Source organism: Phyllobates terribilis, unplaced genomic scaffold, assembly GCF_046119375.1.
Source record: "Phyllobates terribilis strain yellow unplaced genomic scaffold, ASM4611937v1 Scaffold_7__3_contigs__length_470593459, whole genome shotgun sequence".
NCBI lineage: Eukaryota > Metazoa > Chordata > Amphibia > Anura > Dendrobatidae > Phyllobates > Phyllobates terribilis.
In genome coordinates, this window is record NW_027362767.1 from 296,903,543 (window position 1) to 296,914,336 (window position 10,794).

Sequence of the window (10,794 nt, forward strand, 5' to 3'; positions counted from 1 at the left end):
AAAAGCCAAATGGTGCAAAATTTGTAATATAACCTAATTGCAAAAATTATTTTTTTTAGCCCAAAATACATGCATTTAATTTAAAAAAAATTGTCCTGAAAGGTGGACACCCCCTTTAACTTCATGCGAACCGCCCATAAACTTGAAATGTCTAGGCAGTCTGCGTTCTCCTCTGCAGTGACGTTGTAAAGTGTCATTGCATAGTATTGCAGCTGCACCTGACACTAGTTGCATGAGTGGGAGGAGAGCTGCAAGTAGAGAATTGCAGTATACACAGTGCTAAATAAGCTCTGTGCACACAGCATATAGGAAGCGCTGACAACGCATCATCCTGACCCCAGCGGTCATATGATCTCTATCTAGGGAGGGAGCAGGAGCTGGGTCTACAGTGCTGGCCAAAAGTATTGGCACCCCTGCAATTCTGTCAGATAATACTCAGTTTCTTCCTGAAAATGATTGCAATCACAAATTCTTTGGTATTATTATCTTCATTTAATTTGCTTGCAAGGAAAAAACACAAAAGAGAATGAAGCAAAAATCAAATCATTGATCATTTCACACAAAACTCCAAAAATGGGCCAGACAAAAGTATTGGCACCCTCAGCCTAATACTTGGTTGCACAACCTTTAGCCAAAATAACTGTGAACAACCGCTTCCGGTAACCATCAATGAGTTTCTTACAATGCTCTGCTGGAATTGTAGACCATTCTTCTTTGGCAAACTGCTCCAGGTCCCTGATATTTGAAGGGTGCCTTCTCCAAACTGCCATTTTGAGATCTCTCCACAGGTGTTCTATGGGATTCAGGTCTGGACTCATTGCTGGCCACCTTAGAAGTCTCCAGTGCTTTCTCTCAAACCATTTTATAGTGCTTTTGGAAGTGTGTTTTGGGTCATTGTCCTGCTGGAAGACCCATGACCTCTGAGGGAGACCCAGCTTTCTCACACTGGGCCCTACATTATGCTGCAAAATTTGTTGGTAGTCTTCAGACTTCATAGTGCCATGCACACGGTCAAGCAGTCCAGTGCCAGAGGCAGCAAAGCAACCCCAAAACATCAGGGAACCTCCGCCATGTTTGACTGTAGGGACCGTCTTCTTTTCTTTGAATGCTTTTGTTTTTTCCTGTACACTCTATGTTGATGCTTTTTCCCAAAAAGCTCTACTTTTGTCTCATCTGACCAGAGAACATTCTTCCAAAACGTTTTAGGCTTTCTCAGGTAAGTTTTGGCTGGCTTTTTTATGTCTCGGGGTAAGAAGTGGGGTCTTCCTGGGAATCCTACCATTCAGTCCCTTTTCATTCAGACGCCGACGGATAGTGCGGGTTGACACTGTTGTACCCTCGGACTGCAGGGCAGCTTGAACTTGTTTGGATGTTAGTCGAGCTTCTTTATCCACCATCCACACAATCTTGCGTTGAAATCTCTCATCAATTTTTCTTTTCCGTCCACATCTAGGGAGGTTAGCCACAGTGCCATGGGCTTTAAACTTCTTGATGACACTGCACACGGAAGACACAGGAACATTCAGGTCCTTGGAGATGGACTTGTAGCCTTGAGATTGCTCATGCTTCCTCACAATTTGGTTTCTCAAGTCCTCAGACAGTTCTTTGGTCTTCTTTCTTTTCTCCATGCTCAATGTGGTACACACAAGGACACAGGACAGAGGTTGAGTCAACTTTAATCCATGTTAACTGGCTGCAAGTGTGATTTAGTTATTGCCAACACCTGTTAGGTGCCACAGGTAAGTTACAGGTGCTGTTAATTACACGAATTAGAGAAGCATCATATGATTTTTCAAACAGTGCCAATACTTTTGTCCACCCCCTTTTTTAGGTTTGGTGTGGAATTATATCCAATTTGGCTTAAGGACAATTCTTTTTGTGTCTTTTTAATTGAGGACAAATTAAATGAAGAGAATAATACCAAAGAATGTGTGATTGCAATCATTTTCAGGAAGAAACTGAGTATTATCTGACAGAATTGCAGGGGTGCCAATACTTTTGGCCACCACTGTAGGAGATCCAGCCAGGAGGTGGCATTTCTACTGTAACTGTGGCTATTATTCCAGGCCCAGTTACAGGGTAATTCAGATTAAAAAAAGTTATTAAGCTTTGAAATGCCCCCAAAAGGGAAAATTACAGCAAGTGGCAGTAAAGTGGTGTTTTAGCTGTTGTCAGATATATTCAAAAGTTTACAAGTAGTGGAGGAGGGACATCTCTGGGATCGGGTATGGCAACCATGTGATTGGCCAGAATGGGGAATGGGAGTGGAGAAAAGGTAAGTGGCCGCAAGATCTCAGCCACTTTAGGTCATAATAGCACATTCATGAGTAGAAGATTCTGGAACCCAGACGAGTATATATATAGGCCGACGCCTGAGCTTGTCGTTAGTTAATTACTTTTTCTTGGTTATAATTAAGTTTGATTAACTTAATTTTTGTTCTGTTTAATAAAATTTAATTGGTATTAAAATTGTTCTTACTAAATTAAAAACCTATTTGGAAATAATTTGCTAGCGGGGCCTAAGATTTTGAATTCGGCCCTGCTGTGAAATCACAGATGAGAACAGGAGTGTGTGTCATTAGATGTCTTGTCTCATAGGAAAAAACCTGTTCGGACCTTCTCTGCGGGTGTATTCTTTTTCCCCTGCATGACGCCTTCTGCATATAATTGGGTGCAATGCACCTACAGCTTGTAGTTGGGCCTAATGCATAGGAAAAAGTAAATGCCCCCAGAGCAAAATTAGGATGGAAACTTTACCAGCTAATATCTGTGCTATGGAGATGAGTACTTAAAAAATAAAAAAACGATATGATATGGCCAATTAAATGGGTTGTCCGGACTTTTCTTTAAAGTCTACAGTCAATCTATACTTTCAGTCACATTTCGACTAGACATGTTCCATTCACTTATGTGAAGCGAGGCTGCGCACATTTAGACTAAATGTGACCGGAAGGATACAAATTGCGTTCTTATGGTCATATGACCACCCGGTCTCATAGCCGACACTGGAGAATCCTGACTATGTGTTGCACACGCTGTAAGGATTCAGAAGTCTGTAGTCACATAGACAGACTGACTGCAGACTTTAAGCAAAAGACCGGACAACGCTTTTAACATTCTAAAGCTGGTGAAAGGTCCTCTTTAAAGAAGGATTCAGAGCAGAGCATGATGTACGCATGCTTCAGCAGCATATATATAATGGGTTGTCTTATGGCCCCTTTAGACAGGCCTGTCCAGACTGGTAAACGACTGCTGATCAGTTACATACAAGCCCATGTTGATAACTGTCCTGTTTAGATAAAATATAGCGATCATTAATACTGTCGTTCTTTGCCCATATATTATCATGTTATCAGGAGCAATTCACCCGTTTACACAGGACGATGCTGCTGCTAGTAAAAATGTTTTTTAAAGGGGTTGTCCGGTCTAAAATGAAAAGTCTGCAGGCACTCTTTTCGAGAGGCCAGCCATGCTGTCCTAATATTACACTATGTTGTTGTGTATGACAGCTACAAATAGAATCAAGTGACATTATCTGCCTTTGTTTCTTATTTTTGTTAACATAATCTTATGCTGTAAATTGTAGCTGTAGTATGCAGATAAATCCAATGCTGGCATTAGAATATGATGCTAACGGTCCAATATCGTTGTTCCTTTTCTGTTTAGTAGGAAGTCTGCATCACAAAGATTCTGCAGCATCCCTACAGTGTCCTGATTACAGATCCAGGCATACTTACATTAATGATGTTCCTTTGCTAAATGAATACTACGTATTTCACATTTCCACTTCTCAGAAGGACACAGGCTTGGATTTATTATGCAAGCACATACAGAATCTATAGACGCAGGTTAGGTTCACACTACTCTAAACATTTCTGTTTCGTCAAGCTAAAGATGATGGTTTGCCCAACCAATGACAGTAGACGGACCCCATAGTCGTCATTATACTACAAAATAAATAGTGTAGCATGCAGCTCTGTTTTTTTCCAGTAAAATTTTGGAACTTTGACAGACCCCAGTATAGCCAATATTGGGGGTTCATTTTACCATAAAATACAACCCTGCATTCTGTGAAATTATTTCTAGCAAATATGAAAAGTGCAATGAATACGATTCCAAATTAAGTCTCCAAAAAAGATCTGAGTTTGGCCTTACATATCCTGTACTTTAATGTATAGTGTGCACAATATAAAACACAATTTCAATGCCATAAATTTGATCCTGATCATAAAATAGTCTACACAAGCTCTTAGTTGAGATCCCCATATTTAATTGATCACTTAATTTATCAAAATTTACATAACGAGTTCAAGCCTGTAAATAGCATGGTGGCTCAGCGGTTAGCATTTTCAGAACTTGGGTACTGGGTTTAAGTCCAGCTATGGATATCATCTTCATGGAGTTTGGTGTATGAGTGGCTTCCTGCATACACTTTAGTTTCTTCCTTTACTTCAAAAGCATATACATAGGTTAATGGGTTTCATATAACCTTGACCCTTGAGTGGTTGAGCTAAGGAAATAAACTTGTGAAGCCAGTTGGGTAAAAGGGGAAGACCTTGAAATATGCTGACATTACATAATCTAAAAAAAAATAAATGGAAATAAATTCAGATAATAGCATGAATTTAACAATCCAGCTGAATTGCAGATATGTATAAACTAAAAATTAGGGTAAGTTAATGTGAAGAAAAATGACAGTCGTTGAAAAAGAAGCTCTATATTTTTAGTGGCAGAACTGAATGCAAAACCCCAATAGATTGCCTAAAGTTGACCTGTGGCAGACATCTCTGGTACCCCAGAGGATCTATTTCTATCTGGAAATGTAATAATCCAACACCTCCTGTGTCTGTTTCCCATGAGCCATATAAAGTGTTCCTAAATGAAGACAAAAGAAACAGTAGCAACGACTGAAAGAGAACCAAAGGCGGGATACAACGGCCCATGGTACAAGAGTACTTTGGGATTCATAAATAACTCCCATTTGACTTAGCAACTTTGTTATATTCAGCTGAAATGTATTCCCTAGTCTGAGATTTAGGAGACATCAGCTGAATGGATGTGTGGGTATGTAGTACTGCGACTTCAATGTAGAGTGTCCTTAGACTTACAGCTGTGATCTCCAGGGACCAAGACGTTATGAAGAGAATCTGAAGAGAGAATCTGCAGGGAATCTGAAGAATATGTACGTGCACTACTCTATTAGCTGAACTGCTGATTGTGATATTCTGGACCTATTAGGAGATTGAATTTTACAAAAAAACAGTCATCTAAAACCAAAAGTTCACAAACTCTTGCTGTAATATATTAAGATATTTCTACATACATTTTGGCTGGTTTGTAATAGAAACCAGACTTTGCACTGAGCAGATTCTTAAAAATACACAATATGTAAGAGTATTTGCATTTAACTATTTCAAATCTGTACCAGAATAAAATATGGAAAGCGATGTAAGAGCCAAATCCGTTCACTGCAGAAGAAACCTTGATCATTACTAGCAAGTGTATTCAGCTCCCCGGAATAGAGCTGAGCTTTCCCTTCAATCTCAGATCTTCACATTTCCAAGCTCTCTTTTTTAATGACCTATCCTACATAGTCAGGAATACAGCTGGTTCTCTGAAAGTTAACAATATAAGTCATCACCCAGTACAACTTTTATTTGATTATTGGTGCCTACTCTTATTATATGTATGCTAGGCCTCATTCAGACATCAGTGTTTTTTATGTACGCAAAAAAATGGTATCCATGTCATCAGTGTTTTCGATCAATGTGTCATTGGTGTTTGGTCAGTGTGTCATTGGTGTTTGGTCAGTGTGTCATCGGTGTTTGGTCAGTGTGTCATCTGTATTTGGTCTTTGTGTCATCTGTGTTTGGTCAGTGTGTCATCTGTGTTCGGTTAGTGTGTCATCGGTGTTTGGTTAGCGTGTCATCTGTGTTTGGTTAGCATGTCATCGGTGTTTGGTCAGTATGTCATCGGTGTTTGGTCAGTGTGTCATCAGTGTTTGGTTAGTGTGTCATCAGTGTTTGGTTAGTGTGTCATCAGTGTTTGGTTAGTGTGTCATCGGTGTTTGGTCAGTGTGTCATCAGTGGTTTGGTTAGTGTGTCATCGGTGTTTGGTCAGTGTGTCATCGGTGTTTGGTTAGTGTGTCATCAGTGTTTGGTCTGTGTGTCATCGGTGTTTGGTTAGTGTGTCATCAGTGTTTGATTAGTGTGTCATCGGTGTTTGGTCAGTGTGTCATCTGTGTTTGGTCTTTGTGTCATCTGTGTTTGGTCAGTGTGTCATCTGTGTTCGGTTAGTGTGTCATCGGTGTTTGGTTAGCGTGTCATCTGTGTTTGGTTAGCATGTCATCGGTGTTTGGTCAGTATGTCATCGGTGTTTGGTCAGTGTGTCATCAGTGTTTGGTTAGTGTGTCATCAGTGTTTGGTTAGTGTGTCATCAGTGTTTGGTTAGTGTGTCATCGGTGTTTGGTCAGTGTGTCATCTGTATTTGGTCTTTGTGTCATCTGTGTTTGGTCAGTGTGTCATCTGTGTTCGGTTAGTGTGTCATCGGTGTTTGGTTAGCGTGTCATCTGTGTTTGGTTAGCATGTCATCGGTGTTTGGTCAGTGTGTCATCAGTGTTTGGTTAGTGTGTCATCAGTGTTTGGTTAGTGTGTCATCAGTGTTTGGTTAGTGTGTCATCGGTGTTTGGTCAGTGTGTCATCAGTGGTTTGGTTAGTGTGTCATCGGTGTTTGGTCAGTGTGTCATCGGTGTTTGGTTAGTGTGTCATCAGTGTTTGGTCTGTGTGTCATCAGTGTTTGGTTAGTGTGTCATCAGTGTTTGATTAGTGTGTCATCGGTGTTTGGTCAGTGTGTCATCTGTGTTTGGTCTTTGTGTCATCTGTGTTTGGTCAGTGTGTCATCTGTGTTCGGTTAGTGTGTCATCGGTGTTTGGTTAGCGTGTCATCTGTGTTTGGTTAGCATGTCATCGGTGTTTGGTCAGTATGTCATCGGTGTTTGGTCAGTGTGTCATCAGTGTTTGGTTAGTGTGTCATCAGTGTTTGGTTAGTGTGTCATCAGTGTTTGGTTAGTGTGTCATCGGTGTTTGGTCAGTGTGTCATCAGTGGTTTGGTTAGTGTGTCATCGGTGTTTGGTCAGTGTGTCATCGGTGTTTGGTTAGTGTGTCATCAGTATTTGGTCTGTGTGTCATCGGTGTTTGGTTAGTGTGTCATCGGTGTTTGATTAGTGTGTCATCGGTGTTTGGTTAGTGTGTCATCGGTGTTTGGTCAGTGTGTCATCAGTGGTTTGGTTAGTGTGTCATCAGTGTTTGGTTAGCGTGTCATCAGTGTTTGGTCAGTGTGTCATCGGTGTTTGGTCATTGTGTCATCGGTGTTTGTTAAGGTTGTCATCGGTGTTTGGTTAGGTTGTCATCGGTGTTTAGTTAGTGCTTCATTAGTGGTTTGGTCAGTGTGTCATCGGTGTTTGGTTAGTGTGTCATCGGTGTTTGGTTAGTGTGTCATGGGTGTTTGGTTAGTGTGTCATCGGTGTTTGGTCAGTATGTCATTGGTGTTTGGTCAGTGTGTCATCAGTGGTTTGGTCAGTGTGTCATCAGTGTTTTTTTCACAGATGGATAAATAAATTACAAACTTTCTCCTATACTTTGCAGTTTTAAATACAGATAGCACATGGATGCCACATGAATGCCATTCGTGTGCAGTACATATTTTTCAAGGACCCATAGATTTTTATTGGCACTTTTTATCCATGATACCAGAAAAAAGCAGGCATGTTTTCGCTATGTTCACACGTGGCATTTTTGCAGCGTTTTTCAGGTGTGATCACATGTGAGATTTGTCTACAGTACATGTATACAGTACAAATACTTTGCTGCTTTTTCTTAGTGTTTTTTGCACTGATTACTTTCTATGGTTGAAAAAATGTTGAAAGAATTGACATGCTGCAGATTTCAAAACCGCTGCCATGCTCACATTCTGTCAGGAATAAAACAAGTGTGTGCAAGAGATTTCTGAAATCGTCTAGCTTTTGTTGGTACTGTAAAACACAGCTTCTGTTCTGCAAAAAAAAAAAAAACAGTACAAAAACGCTGAAAAAAGTCATGTGTGAACATATCCCTATTGCCTGTCAGGGGGAGAAGGGAGCAGCTGGGTCAGGAGTTGAAGAGGGGGATTGATTTCTGCAGGGAAAAGAGACTTCCTATTTCTACATAGAACAGAGAAAAGAGAAGAATTTACTGGGTAGAAAGGCAAAATGAGCAATTGTAAGTACACAGTGCTATATAATATGATGACTGCATTATATTAAGAGGATAAAACTTTGATGGGAGGGCTTCTTTAACCTATTAACTGAGCAAGAATCTACTGCTTTCACTAATCTAGAACTAGACAGTACTTTTGATCTGGGATGCTGCTACTTGGAAAAGTGTGCTTCATTGTTGGGCTCAATCTGAACCGTTGTCATTAAATTTAATTAACAGCAAAGTATAATTTTTGTATCGATTGGAGTGGAAAGAAACACTTCTTGGTAAGGAAAGGCTGATCAAGGAGTTTTTTCAAACGTAAAATTTTATTGATGACAGAAACCATCCAAGCATTAATAGACAACTTTAAATACACTACATGGTATATGAAAACTACAATTGAGTGTACAATCGCCAATACGACTATAACTCACTGTTGTAATCATTCTCTTCCTTATATTGATTATCTTTCTATCTTACTCTGGAGGGGCACGGGAGGGGGCTTTGCATGGGGGCATTTGGAGGACGTAGGGTTAGTAATTTACTAGGGCACGAAATGCTGGTTTAAAAGAAAATGGTTTGGTCATGTGAATAATGTTATCTGTTAATATGTAACCTAACATATTTGATGACTCCTTTGTATCTCTATTGTTTAAAGACCTAATTAATAGTGATGATCGAGCATGCTCGTTGCTCGAGATTTACGAGCATGCTCGGGCCGAGCACCTATTATCTTCAGCATGCTCGCGCCATGAACATGATTTGCGACTGTTTGACAGCTTTAATACATGTGAAGAATGCTGGAAAAACAGGCATTCCTCACATGTATTAAAGCTGTCAGACAGTCACAAATCATGTTCACGGCGCGACGAAAACTTAACCCCTGAGTACGCTGAAGATAATAGGTGCTCGCCTGAGCATGCTCCTAAATCTCGAGCAACGAGCATGCTCGATCATCACTACTAATAAACAAAGATCGAAAAAATAGAGTTGGGAAAAAACGTACAGAACACATTTAGATTACCATATCAGACTAAACCATTGGCAAAAATCGAAATTATAAATCCAAATGTAAAGTCTAGAGAGGGCATAGAATATCGCTTATAACTATTTAAACAAACTACAGTATATCAAAATTATACTGTTGCAACTGACTTGTAACGGAGAAAAAAGTGTAAAACTGACCCTTCTCTTTAACAGGTTGGACACAAGTACAGAGATATGGAGTGAGACCCAGAAAGATAAATTGATGGACGACCAGGACGATAGAGAGTCTGCATCCCAAGCAGCCACCACACTTCTGATAAATGGGATTAGTGGAAATGGTAAGATTATTTTTAGATGATCTGCAAAGGATTTATGAGGAACTGTGTTTTGGGGAAACACAGAATTGAGATAGAGACAGAATTTAAAGTAAAAAAAACATGGCTGTCTCTATTAGAGATGAGCGAACCCTAACTTTAATGTTCGGGGTTCATACCGGACAGTAGTGTCCTGTATTGAATGCCGAACACGAACTTCTCCTGGAAGTCCGTTTTAATGTTCATAGTTCCGGGGAAGTCCGGAGAGAGAGAGAAAGAGAGAGTTTTTTCCTGCTTCAAAGTTCGGGTCCCCATACATTTCAATGGGGTTCAGGTTGTGGTTCAAGTTTGGGTAAAGTTCTGGTACCTGAACCGAGCTTTCGACTAAAGTTCGGGTTGGGTACCAGAACCAGAACTTCCACGGGTCTGCTCATTCCAAGTCTCAATCTATATTCTGTGTTTGCATTCATACTATGGATCAAGTTTAAGAGGTGGGCTCCAATAGTCGCTACATTTGAGAAAGCAAGTGCTGCTGTTTTTTTTGGCTGCATTGTGTTTTCCGTTGAAATGCACAAAGCTATTTCTGTGTGAAGAACGCTCACATTTATAATCTATGATATTCAAAGGGGTATTTCCAAATTTGGATGTTATCCTCTATCCATGAAATAGGGGATAGCCTCCCGATCGCTGGGGGTTCTACCGCAGGAGCTCCGGCCAATCCCGATAACTGGGGCTCTAAAGAGACCCATGTTAATGGAGCAGTGGTTGATCATGTGGACTGCGGCTCCATTCATTCTTATAGGAGTTCTGAAGAACAGCCGAGCACTGCGCCTCACTATTTCAGGTGGTCTCCTAAAGATGAATGGAGCGGACGTGCACATGATCGACTACTGCTATATTCACTCGGTGCTCTTCAGAGGTTTTTGGAATTGATGGGGGCTCCAGCGGTTGGACCTTATCCCCTATTTGATGGATAGGGGATAACTCCCAAACTTGAAAATACTGTTTGAAAACTTTATGAGGGCTTATGTTTGTTATAGGTCAATTCCTGTGGAGAACATGTGAGAAATATATGTGGCTTTCTGTTAGGTAAAAAAATATATGTATAATTATATATTATAGATGGTATCCGAAGGTACAGGCACATATATGGCCGCCCTTTTTCCTAAGTAACACAAATGTCATCTATGTTGTAACATTTATAATTAAGTTCCCATTCTGCTACTAACAAAAGAGAAATGGGACTGGGATATAATTTTT

At 40.3% G+C, this 10,794-nt stretch overlaps 1 protein-coding gene across 4 annotated transcripts in view; it reads left to right on the forward strand.

The window, feature by feature from the left end:
• Positions 1–10,794, forward strand: part of NEXMIF (neurite extension and migration factor) — a 527,702-nt gene that overhangs the window by 499,587 nt on the left and 17,321 nt on the right. For 3 of the 4 annotated variants that reach the window (XM_073641021.1, XM_073641022.1, XM_073641023.1), the window contains one exon: positions 9,434–9,558. In XM_073641021.1, the coding sequence (XP_073497122.1) occupies positions 9,434–9,558 (125 nt within the window). Of the gene's footprint in view, positions 1–1,453; positions 1,775–9,433; positions 9,559–10,794 lie in introns of those variants that run through there. The other variant, XR_012247462.1, reaches the window with a different exon arrangement.